General features: G+C 35.4%; 1 protein-coding gene across 2 annotated transcripts in view; it reads left to right on the forward strand.

The window, feature by feature from the left end:
- LOC114250822 (peroxidase) overlaps nt 1–13,616 on the forward strand; it is a 78,382-nt gene that overhangs the window by 49,700 nt on the left and 15,066 nt on the right. Inside the window, exons 2-5 of one of the 2 annotated variants that reach the window (XM_028184858.2) lie at nt 7,451–7,658; nt 8,256–8,297; nt 8,622–8,812; nt 12,108–12,284. In XM_028184858.2, coding sequence (XP_028040659.2) covers nt 7,456–7,658; nt 8,256–8,297; nt 8,622–8,812; nt 12,108–12,284 — 613 coding nt within the window. In that variant the 5' untranslated portion in view covers nt 7,451–7,455. The remainder of the gene's footprint in view (nt 1–7,450; nt 7,659–8,255; nt 8,298–8,621; nt 8,813–12,107; nt 12,285–13,616) is intronic. The other variant, XM_028184859.2, reaches the window with a different exon arrangement.

A 13,616-nucleotide genomic window follows, 5' to 3' on the forward strand; every position in this document is an offset into this window, starting at 1 on the left:
TCATCGTTCCCTTGCTGCTGAGGATCGTGACCACGTGTGACTTTCCTCTATAGTGTTCGGTCATGCGTAGCATGGACCGCATAGTATGGACTACCACTAACCGCTTTCCTAACCAGATCCGACCATCTAGCTGATGTTCTGCCCACGGCGCGATTGCCTCCAATCTTGAAATAAGGCCAAACTTCAAATGATTTAATATTGTAATTATATCCACTAATGTTTACCGTGTCATGTTTATTCGATTCCACAAGTTTTCATGTTCTCCATAATATTTCTTTATTAGGTAAAAAAATAGCTGAATTTCAGTAAATATAACAAACCAAAGCTAGGTTTTTTCAAATCATTTTCAATATTTAGTTTTTATTTGTGGTTTTGTAGGTCCGCATGAATAGACACCAGCACCCTGCTTTTTATGCCGGAAAACTGTAATGCGTTCCAGTTTGAAATAAGGTAGTTGTATTTAAGTTGTTGATGTCTCCAGGCTCCAGTAAACCTTTAACACTAAGTGGAGCGTGAGCTAGTACCCGCGTCTGAGCAATAAAAAAATATTGAATTAGCTATTGATGTTCTTTGAAATGAAAGTTATTAAATTAAAACTTATCTGGTTTTACAATTGCATTATTATATGGCATATGTACATCATAACTTAAGACTTCGAACAAATTAAGTGCCGCCAGGAAAATTATAGTTAAGGGATGACGCTTTTTTTGTTTGATACTTGCACGTGCTCTTTATACACTTGATGTATGTACGTACGTTTGTAAGTTTTATTATCGGATTTCATCATTTCTTGAAATACTCTGCGCAATGAAGAAATGTAAAATCTAGTTGTTCGTAATCGTAAAACCTAAAACTCCCAAAGTCAAAGTTTAGTCTATTATTAACTATATGTAGTTTTACTATCCAAAAAATTGTAATACTGAATTACGTATTTCACAAAGAGTTTACCTTTTAGACCTCATTCACTTACGCATTTGTACTAAAGTGCTATCTGCGGGTAATATAACGTGCTCTCCGCCCAAGCGTATTGACAGAAACAATGTAATGGGTAATGGGTATCCACTTATCGTCGCGATGGTGACACATAAATTGTGAGTGATATGGGTCGAACACAATAAGGTACAATGACCAAATGTTAAAGGGGAAAGAGAGAGGTAAAATGGTCCTTAAAAAGTAAAAACATTCTCGAAGTAGTATAAAGTATGTATGACTTTTAACGATACGTGACCAGGGAGTAAATTAACATTTCATTTTCGGGTAATGCGTCATTATTATAATTTTCCCAGAACAGATTAAGCCGGTCTGAAAAACAAGGTTGGTTTAATGGGAAATACGACGGAAAAGTTTTAATTCATAAGTTGAGAACATTTTTTTTCTGGTGCGGCTTTAAAGTACCCTCTAGTTCCCACTTTCGAAAGTCTATCGAGGTTAACATGCCATGGACCGGGGTAGGGATTTTATAAAATGGGTTTTTATCGTTCTTGGAAAATTCTTGTAATGGTACCTCAAATTCATCTAAAATATAAGGAAACTTGAGAAGATGAAGTCGGCACAACGTGTTTTTAGGTTGCAGCAACTTTGGCCTACGATTATACAACCACCGCCTATTTAACGTTGGTACATAGCAATCAGATCAATAAGAACTCTCAAAGTTAAAATTTAAAATTATTATTATCAATAATGAAGTGCAAAAATCTAATTACGAATCGTGATTATTCAGCGCTTTAACCGTAGGATCGATAGTACCAAAGATAGCCTTCAGCGATTAAGAACGTCATTTTATAAGATAAACTTTTTTGCATAGTTAACTCAACACGGAAAGGCTTAAACAATACACTAAGACGACAATGTTGGAAAATACATTTTTTTTAATCCAAATTCAATTTTTTTACTTATTTTCATAAGTGTATTTGGTTTGTGATATTGTTTTAAATTAAAATAAAATATTTGAATTATTCACGAGTATATTAGGTATAGATGAGACAAACCTTTAAAAGCGAAACGAAAATCGAACGAAATTTGTTCCAGGGCCCTAAAATTGTAGTATACATGTTTCTGAATATCGGACGAGTTTCCTCGCCGGTCCGCATTAACGTTAAACTTCTATACAAACAGATTAGCGTAACCTTGTACATGGTATAAAAAGATCATTCCCGAAACCGAAACAAGAATAAACCATTCTTTCCTAAAATGAGTGAACACCATATTTAAAGCTAATTAAAAATTCTTGGATTTTTTTACTAGAGCCTACCGTTTTGCTTACGGTAGCAATTTTAGCACCCCGTAAAAAATTAACAAGGATTCATTAGTGTAGAACAAAAGTTTATCTACAAACAGATTACTTACATGGCTATTGTGTTGCGAATAACGAACGTGGAAATCGAAGCGAGGGAATGGGTTTTATTCGTCCGTGGCTTTAAAAGGTGGAAGGAAAAAAGTAGTTTGCTAACAGTCTGGTCGTAACGGTCTAAGTAGATTAAGCATGTCCAAGAGCTTGGGAGTATTTTAATGAATCTTCTAGACATACTGAATACTACTTGGTGTCGAGTAATCACTATCGCCGACTTACTTTAGCAATATTAGATGATTTTGTCATGATATAGCTAAATATGAAGTTATGCAACTTTGATTAAAAAAAACACATTTTAGTCTAGGAGGTCTAGTAGTCTTTTTTTTTTTTTAGTCTACCTGTGAATGGTCAATTATAAAAACAATTATCTATACAGATAGCACTGTTTTTAAACAGTACATTGAAAATTCTAGAGGTACAACTGTACAACCACATAAAATTACAATGAAGTAGCGTTACGTCATTTAAAGTATTTGGTCAAGTTTAATTTGATGGCCAACTAACTGCTGAGGATTAAGCTGCTTCATTAATAACTTTCCTTTATTGCTATTTGTGAAAAGTTAAGAAATCTTCTCGAAAGACGTTGGTAGCGCAAACAATTTATGAAGGTTAAAAGGTCCATAAAACTCGTCTCCTTTATGATATTGCCATTGACTCCCCGAGGCTCGAACTCCCATCCGGTCCGTTGAGCCATTTGGAAACACGTATATTTACTACCTTTTTCCCAAATTTCAATTTCCGTAGAACATTTTGGCGCGGTTTTTCTAATTCTCGTTGAATTCTGGACCGGAAATAAACTAGTGATTTTTGTTTGAAACCCATTTGACCGGTTCATTTTTCATTGTTATTTAGCGTGAGTGGCCTATTCGGATTTATAGCTGTGTACATATTTGGTATTCCTTAAAGTCAGACTTCGAAAGAAGAATAGTTTACCCAAGTACTCTTTTTGACATCAAATTTCAATGTGTCAGTATTACTGCTAAGACGTTCTTTCAGTCAGGGTGGGTTTCCTTGCAGCAAGCAATTCAATTAAACCAGAGAGGAAGCTCAAATACGCGACTCAGATTGAGCTGTGTATCTCTTGGCACAAAATGGGTGATGATAGGTTTGGTTACCCGATAAATGATGTACCAGTAATAGCAGGGTATCCGTGCGATGGTTTTTGTTTCCTCTAAGTGGACTGCAGAGAGCGATTTATACCACCACCCTATTATTCCGAGAGAATAGCCGAAACTTGATGCTTAGGCGCTACCTTGGGTGGCTTTCCACTTCGATAAAGCGGCACGACATGAGAACCCTCTCATCGTGGCCGCCCGTAACTACATTCCCGATCCTGCGGACAGAATCGAAAGCAGTCGACGTCGCCCCAAACACGTCATTTCGGATCCTCCCGATCTACTAACGGTGCTTTTACGTACCTCAAGTACCGGTCATCGTTCTCATCGAACCCGTCGCTTGCGACGAAGGGCTTCACGAGTAAATTAACCCTCAGACACAGCCCACTGAGTTTCTCGCCGGATCTTCTCAGTGGGTTGCGTTTCCGATCCGGTGGTAGATTCTGCGAAGTACGAATCTTGCTAGGGTTCGTGTTAGCAACGTCATCAGGTTTGAGCCTCGTGAGCTCACCTACTAGTTAAGGTCACGCTTAAATAGCCTCTCAAGGCTCTCAACTAGGTAGGAAAAAAAAGGTTGGTTTTGAATATTACCTCAGCGTGGATTCGACAATTGACCAGAAGCCATCTCTTAATGCCGGTTCGACTACTAATTAATGCCGTCCTAATAAACGAGGTAAATATTTTCTTCACAAACAAATAATAGTAAAGATGTTTAAGACTGGATTGAAAATATAATTATTCGTGCAGTCATACGTAATAACACGTACATATGTGGTATAAGTTTATAATGCATTCATGCACGGAATATTAATTTGAAGCATCGCTTTCATGTAATGAAGACATAATGATTGAACGGTAATTTTACGATGTGCCAAATTACTTTAATGACCACGGTTATATAAAGTATGAACGAGTAACGTTTGTACATTAGTGCTTTCGTAGGAAAGGAAAATATTTTAGTTACATAACCACTTAAAATGGAGTGCTAATTATAGTTCACAGTAAAGTATGTATGTATATTAACAGCTAACTACCTATTTCTTATCTACCAATGGATTTACTTTTTGTTTGTTTAATGGCCATTTACGTGCTTAAGGGTTCTCAAAAATTAATAACTGGACACAGTTTTATTCATACGCTTCAAATAAAAATGTAAATAATAAAACAAAAGGAATATTGTAATAAATTAAAGAAATCTGAAGTTGAGGCTTCAGTAATTATGTATGAATTTCGACCATTAAGCGAAGTTGGGTTCAATGGTCGAAATAAATTGAACGTTTGTTAAAGAAATTTGAACCCTTTTTTTGTATTTCTCTTAATCTTGCTAGTTCTCTTTAATTAATGATTGTTCTGATTTAAAATGTGAGCTGATCTATCAAAGGATTTTTCAGTAAAGAAGCGCCGCCAACATTATTTCAAGAGTAAAACGTTTCGTATTTTTTTTCTTTTATTTTGCCTACCTACTTGGTGGACTACCACCAAGACTACCTAGACTACTAGGGAGCTACTCCAGCCACATCCAGACGGGTAGATGAGCTCACGGGCTAATCCTAAGAGAATTTCTTACTCATGCTGATGATGATAGCCTTTAGAGGCTATTTCAGCTTCGCCCTGACGTGTGTAGGTGAGCTCACCGGAGTGTTGTTAACACTGACCCTAGCATGAGCGGTGTTTCGCAAAATATACCACCGCATCGGAATTGCGATCCACTGAGAAGATCCGGCGAGAAACTCAGTGGGCTGTGTCTGTGCGTTTCGTATCTTATTGTCTTTTGACGTCTGTATTTCGACTTTTATCTTTATCATTTGTCTTTTATAACAGTCATCATTATACTGCCCTTCTCCCAGTCACCTGGGGTCGGCGCAACATATTTTCTCCTTCCATACTCTTCTATCATATACCGTTTCTTCGGTCACTCCTCTCTTACCCAAATCGTCTTTTACGCAATCCACCCATTTCTTCTTAGGTCTTCCTCTTATATCCTTCCACATTCATAGTTAGCATTCTCTTACCAACTTCATTTTCATTTCGTCTCATCACATGTCCATACCATCCCAAACGCGCACTTCTCAGCTTCTCTGTCACAGGTGCTACTTTCAGACTTCCTCTAACATATTCATTCCGTACTTTATCCATTCTCGTTACTCCACACACCCATTACAACATTCGCATCTCTGTTGCATGCAATCGCCTTTTATAACAGTGTGACCATAAAAAAAACGAATGTAGTAAGTTTATTCATTTATATCCCGGAAGATAAATATTTGGTGTAACCCATAAGGCGCTGTAGCCATAACCGTTCATTTATTGCCTTCCTGTCGACGTAAATTCATAAGACGGCAACAAACAGGAAATCACAGACACTTCGAAAGTGAAATGAACATGGAATTTTGTTTATTTATTTATTTAATCCTTCTTGCACAAAACAGTATTTTAATACTATAAAGCATTCTCTACTAGTTAAGCATCGAGTCGTAATATAGAATGTGGGAATGTAGAACAGACATTAAAGTGGTGATGTACAGGAAATTTTAATAAATATTCAAAACTTTTGTTTTAATCTTTTTAAAATTAATGGTAAATGTAACAATAGGATGTATATGTTAGAGGAAGTCTGAAAGTGGCACCTGTGACCGAGAGCCTTTGGAATGGTATGGACATGTGATGAGACGAAATGAAAATGAGGTTGGTAAGAGAGTGTTAACTATGAATGTGGAAGGATATAGAGGAAGAGGTAGACCTAAGAAGAAATGGGTGGATTGTGTGAAAGACGATGTGGGGAGTGAGCGAAGAAACGGTATATGATAGAAGAGTATAGAAGGAAAAAACATTCTGCGCCGATCCCAAGTGACTGGGAAAAGGGGAGGAGAATGGTGATGATGATGGTAAATGTAACAATAGGAGTAAAATGATTGTCTATATTTTTATGCCCATATTAAATATTACAAACCGAATGCCACTGCTCACCTTAATGAGGAATAGGTTTCCATTATGTAAAAATCACGGCTATTCTATCCCTTGTCAAATGCGTGCTATACCTAACTTATGTTCACCAGTGATTTCTACGAGAAAGTGATAAAAATGTGTAATCAATTACAGACTCACAAAACATGTTATCTGCGTAAATAGTGGTTGTAAAATATTGAAGGTAGTACATACAGGTAGTAACAAATAAACAGTTTAAAAAATAACCGAATTAAATTAAAAATTGAAATATCATTTTTGATCTCGCTGAGTGAGCGCGACGTGAAAAAATCAAATCAACCAAACGAGGGTCAAAGTAACAAAATTATTGTTTTGTCATCGGTGCTTGACATGTACGCAAAAATTTAAGTTAAAATTACATCCAGTTGTTTATTTGATTCTAGACAAAGCTTACTGTTGTACTATCGTCAACGAAGGACAGATGGTTCGCGAATGTTTCAAGAAATCAATGTTTTTGATACAATTAGCAATACTCATAGATGAGCGTACTTCAATATAATTTTTTTCCCCTAACTCTTCGCTGATAGCCTAAGAGGCTATTCCAGTTACGCCCAGTCGGGAGTTACGCCCGGAGGGGTTACTATTTTCATATAAAACTTTAGTACTTAAATTTCATTTGCGTTCCAAATAACTACCGGCCATCGACTGTAGCAGTTTACACCTTTTATTTTACCGTAAAAAAATGAATGAATGAGTGATAAATTACACATATAACATGTAACTATACTGAGACCTTAGATCTAATCTCAAGGTGGGTGGCGCATTTACGTTGTTTATGTCTATGGACTCCAGTAATCACCTAACACCAGGTGGCCTGTGAGCTCGTCCAACCATCTAAGCAATAAATAAATAAAAAACATTAAAAAAAATTGCAGCACCCAGAAACGACCACCGCTATTTTTCTTCTAAAAGGAGTCCCTAAGGGGTCGCGTCGCTCCACAATTTGTTCACACGTATCGAGCTATAAAAACGAACAATACAATTAATAAATTATTTTCAGAAACCATGGCTACGTCTGCTGTTTGGCTCACGCTGGCGCTGGCCGGCGCTATGCAGTGTGTGCATATAACTGTAAGGAATCCGCGGCAGATATTTATCCAGCATTCGAATCCCGCTCAGACGCCTATTCGCCTGAGCGCAGGGGCGAGGTTTGTAAAGGTGGCTTCTGTCAATCAACCCGCCGATAGACTTCCGGTTTTCGGCTATGGGTGAGTTATTATTTTTTTATCACAATTTTATTGATGTGTAAATTGTGATGGTGATTGTGTGATGGTAAATTGTGATTGGTGTGAGAGCACGAATTTTAGTTGTTTGTTTAACGGTTTTATATAAAAACATTATTTCGTTTTGTAGTGTACATGCTTTTGAATTTTACTCCTTAAGTAATGCGGTGGAAGGGAGGCCGTAGATCGCACTGGTAGATACCATCAGCGTAGCAACTTTGATAGCAGCTGCTTTTCTGAGAAGCAATTCCGTGTTCCTGGTTAAAGTGTGAGATAGCCCTTAATGAACAAAATTAAGACTTCGCCCACATCCCTCAGGGAAACATGTGAACTATTATGCTGATTTAGAATACTATTAATGCAATTTTATTTTGTGCACGTACATACTTTTCTGTGTTCGTCCTTTAGATATTATAGTAATTTGTAAAAGAATTTCGAGATGGTGTTGTATGGAAGAACATTATACCTAAAACGCTACTAGTGAAGTAATTTGTTGACTAACGTATTTCACTGTCCATAGATTGTGTTAACATTTTGCACAATGTTTGTTTTCTAAGAGCACGATAATTATTCTGTTCTCAGCTTCCAAGATCCTGTCAAAGTTCCAACACTTCAAATCAAAAGGTTATTTGTATGGCATCTATTATTTTACTAATATTTTGGAGTTTGTACTCCAGAGTGACGACGAAAATGAAAAATAAAAAAATACATTCACAACAGATCGTACAGTTAATGCTGAGGACTATGTAGCATACTTAGATTTTTAAGGCTCTGCGTTTAAGATCTTAATTAAATTATTGAATATCAATCTAATACTTCTTTAAGGTTCTCGTAACATATAACTCAAATTTAGCTTGATTTTCTATTTATTTTTTTATATCATAGTTAAAAAAAAACTTTACCCCAAATTAGCATTAAAGTGCAAATTTTTAAAGATTACTGTTACAGTTTCAGCAATCCACCACCACCGCTTGGGTCAGGAGAAGATCCTGCGACCCAGACCTGTGGACTCTCGCCGCCTTTTTGCACCAAATCGAAATACAGATCCATTGATGGGTCTTGCAATAATTTGCTAAGACCTGTATGGGGAATGCCACAAACGCCATACGGCCGATTGGTCCCTTACAATTATGGTGATGGTAAGTTTAAGGACATCATTCAAAACATATTTAAATTCGATGTTGGGATTACTAGAAGATGTGCGCCTGTACAAAAAAAACTCACAAGATGTTCAAAACCTACATATACATAGGTTTAAGAAAACTAAGAACATCTGTGCAATAAAGCTTACTATAAAGTCAATGATCATCTAGAAGATTGCACAGAGTGGGAATGAGTTGCTCGCTCCAGGCATTTCAATATTGTAATAATTGTTACGTTATAATGCTCATTGTAAAAATGAATATTTAAAAAAAAAATTTTATATTTAAAAACAATTATTTAATATTTAAAAAAAAAAAGACCTGACCGCTGAGTTTCTTGCCAATTCTTCTCAGGACGGAGGCTAGTTTTTGTGAATTGGCGGTAGTTCTTTTGATGTTCAACAAGTATGTACTTTCATTTATGTTGAATAATTTTTTTTTTATTTGATTTGATTTGATTCCAAAAGATGTACTTGACAGAAATATAAGTGCTTTGTTCATAACCAGCATACCGACAATTTATTAAATATTAGATTCTGTTTACAATACGACATTCTACATATTATTCGACAAAATCAAAAGAGTTCAAAAAACATTTTGCTTATTAATTTATTTAGCGATTTATTTTGAGAAAACACTCATACTATTGAACACTTATTGACACATTAGTTACTGTAAAACTAAAAGAATTGTTTTTTTGTGTTTTCTCCTGACCTCAAAAGAAAACGCAAGATATTCAATTCGTGCTTAGGTAATGATATGGTCATAAACATCTAAATCCTATCTATTTTGAACAAAAGTTTTTATTTTACGAGCAAACTATTACAAAGAAGTTCCGGCTTGTGACATTAATTTTAGTACCGGTAGTCCTTAGGTAACATAGTGCTTGCTCCTAAGGAATGTACACATACTGAAAGATATCTTCTGCTTACCACAAGGAATACAAGCTTCAATTCGAAAATTCAATTCAATTTCAACATTTCTATATTATTTCGTCATTCTTTATTGTACGCACAGTTAATACAATATAATGATTGTGAAAAGTTATAAAAATGGCGAGCTTAACTCAACAATTGAGTTATCTACCAGCTAACCGTTCTTAAGGAGGGTGAGCTTTACATAGGTGGGTAGAAGAGTACAATCTAATCAATTTACTTATTGATACAGTACACAATAACAATAATAGTAACAACCTCTATATATAAAAATGAATTGCTGTTCGTTAGTCTCGCTAAAACTCGAGAACCGATTTGGCTAATTTCGGTCTTGAATTATTTGTGGAAGTCCAGAGAGGGTTTAAAAGGTAGATAAATATGAAAATGCCAGGAATTAAATAAAAATAACAATTTTGTTTTCCCTTTGATTTCCCCCCGTCGTCGGACGGATTCCTTTTGTTTGTGTTTTTTATTTATCGATTAAGGCACTACGAAGTCTGCCGGGTCAGCTAGTATTAAATATACTAATATTATAAAGAGGAAAGATTTGTTTGTTTGTTTGTTTCGAATAGGCTCCAAAACTACTGGACCGATTTGAAAAAATCTTTTTCCATTAGAAGCCGACATTGTCCCTGATGAACATAGGCTACTTTATTTATTTATTTTTTTATTTTATTTTTTTGGTTTCATGTGTGTTTTAATGTTTCCGAAGCGAAGCGAGGGCGGGTCGCTAGTAGTAAATATATAGGTACATATTGTAGATAATAAAGTGTATATTATTAGGCGCGAAACCATAGACCTCGTCAAGAATTAATTTAGAAGTTCCCACTTGTGATTTAGCAATACTGCCGCAGTGCAAGGCCGAGAACACAACATGGTTAGGTTTATCGTTTTTGTGTAAATGAATGAATATGTTCACGGCCTACTAGGCGTTAAATGGTTACTGAAACCATAGTCATCACAGCTTGAAAGCCATCGCTCACCTAGAAGCGAAGCGAGGGCGGGTCGCTAGTATTAAATAAAAACACTAATACAAAATATATCAGACTATATACATACACAATTACAATTATTATGTTCTCTTTACTTTGTTCTTCAGTGTAATATTACCTTCCTCAACAAACACACCGCACACATAATTTATGCATTGTCATGCGCATGAATGACTGTAATCTGTTTGCATAAATTGAGCTATAGCTAAAAATCGAGATCAAACTCCTGCTTGAAGTTATTTTTGGAATAATCTATTTCCCTTTATGATACTGAATTAGCACATTTACGTAAATAATGGTAGCTGGGCTCGCTTAATGATCGGCGTTCAACAATAATTATTGGCACCACAATTTATTTGGATTCAAGCCAATGATTACTTAATAAACAGAAAAAAAGTGTTAACAAACATTGGGGATGTTGCCCCTAACTGTTTTTTCGTTCCCTAAAGACACACTTATCTTAGGTCTTTTTTCCAAAATTTCCGTTTTTATGAAATTGTCGTTTACTATACAGAAAATGAAAGTAATTTTTTTATGATTTTTTTTATTATTTCTATCAATCAAAGCATGCGCCTGAGGTATCGATGCGTCTCTGCCAGCGCAGTGGTAATTTTTCAATGGTTAGTATTGTAAAATGGCAACTTTATAAGTAGACCTATTATATAAGCACGCCCGTATGCCGCATTCCAAAGTTTGGAACAAAGTTATACCATACAATTGAGATTTCGACTAGAAACTAAAGTTTTGATATCTGTGGCTTCTGGTATTTAACTGTCAGGCGATACGTGAGTCCGTCCGTAATTAAGAGAAAATGGTAATAATAACTATTCTATTCATAATGAATTAGTCAAAAACAAAAAAAGTCTCAAGAAGTAATCAATGCCTAACGGTAAGTACAAAGTTGACGAAGTTTTATGGTCTCAAACAATTTCATGATTAATCACAAAAACAGCGTAGTCGGAAAATGTACCTACAAAGATTGAGTACGGCATTATCTATATCCAAATAGATATACAATATTCAATGCGACCCTAATGTGAACCAATATGTATTGCTGATACATATGTATATATTATACATCAATCAATCATTCCACTCGATTCCATAGGGTGTAACGCGGCAGTTATATCAAATTTTCGTGGGAGAAGTAAGAAATACAAATGTAGGCGAATTATTTACTATAAAATATGAATGTAGAATATCCTCGGACTAAACTGGCTTATGTGAGAATAATAATAATAAACATGTTTAATAAATAAATAAAATTAAGATTTCTTAACGAATTAACATTTAAGTTCCTTGTGTTGTTGATTTAATATTCTTAGCTTTATATGGCTTCTCCTGAATAAATATTTATTTCCCCAGGTATAAGCGCGTGGCCAATATCACGTTCAGGAAATCCTCTGCCGAATCCTCGTGACATAAGTCTCCGGCTCTTCCCCGATCGGCAGTTGATCGATCCAATATGGAACCTTAACGCTCAGCAGTGGGGTCAAATTATAACTCACGATATGTCACTGACCGCCGGCATTGCGCAGAGCCGTAAGTATTAAACTGCTCTTTTTATTATTGCTTAGACGCATGAACGAGCTCTATTCTCCTGTTGTTCAGTGGTTACCGGAGCCCATAGAAATCACTTAGTCTCAGTTCTATATTATAACTAGCAGACGCGGCCACACGTTGCTGTGGCTAAGGTTTTTGTTTTTAAATAACACGCGGCCGGCTATGACAATTGGATCTCACTGTATTGCGCTTACTACGAAATTAATTTCACTTATACTTTAGCCTCAGCAACACGTGGTGTTTATGCCATTAAATTGTAGCTTATGTGAAACGTTGGTATTTTTAACACAGCGCCATCTATTAGATATTAATGTTAGACAGTATTACAATTGTCTGTAAAAACTGATTTAAGGCGCCATCTGTTTTAGACTTATTAACCTTACAATTAATAACAAAAATCAACATACGAAAATTAAATCATTTTATTGTTAATTAATAAATATTGCGACCATTAATCGAAATAAAAACCATCCTATCTTTCAAGTTGGATCAAACTGCACACGGTGTGCAAATATAATTTAAAATCGGTTAAGTAGTTTAGGAGTCCATCGCGGACAAACAACGTGACACGTGATTTATATATATTAAAATCGCCCGCCCTACCCTTCAAAACGGAATGAATTACCGCTTCGCGGCAGTAATGAACGTTATGTTGGTATTCATGCGGTTTCATAATATGTGCTACCAACACTTAATATGCATTTCTCATTTTTTGTTTATTTACTTAGGACTTTTAATCTGCGGCAGTACATACAGCTTTGGTAAATTATTCTTGCTGTGTTCAAAACCAATTAAAATAAGAATGTTTTGTTATATATAAAACGTAAGTATAATTAGAGTTTATATTCAAGTAGATCCGAAGTTATTTTTAATTTACACAACAATAGACATGTTATGACACCGATTACTTTGAATTTAAATTTAGGGTTGTGTTATTTAATTGTAAAATTAATTATTTTAAAATTAGTGTTTAGGTATATCGTTTGATTTTGTTTCGACGTTACAGATGATCTCCGAATGTTGTTCTCCAACTGATACCTACTCTTTTCAGATATAAGTTTATGTTAATGTTGTTCTGAATTATTTGTTCGTGTTGATGCTCGTACTGAATCGTACGTAGGTCATTCGTGATGGTTTTTTTATGAATAAGTGTATCTTTTGAATATTACCTCGGATATATTTATAACATTTTATTTACAATTCCACCGAAATAAAACCACTTTCGATGTGAACGTAACAAATAAAATGTATAGATATTAACAGAGACGTTCTGAAATTACTTAGCAAGTCTTTGACTTAAAGCCACAAGAA

Source organism: Bombyx mandarina, chromosome 06, assembly GCF_030267445.1.
Source record: "Bombyx mandarina strain Sakado chromosome 06, ASM3026744v2".
In the NCBI taxonomy this organism is placed as follows: domain Eukaryota; kingdom Metazoa; phylum Arthropoda; class Insecta; order Lepidoptera; family Bombycidae; genus Bombyx; species Bombyx mandarina.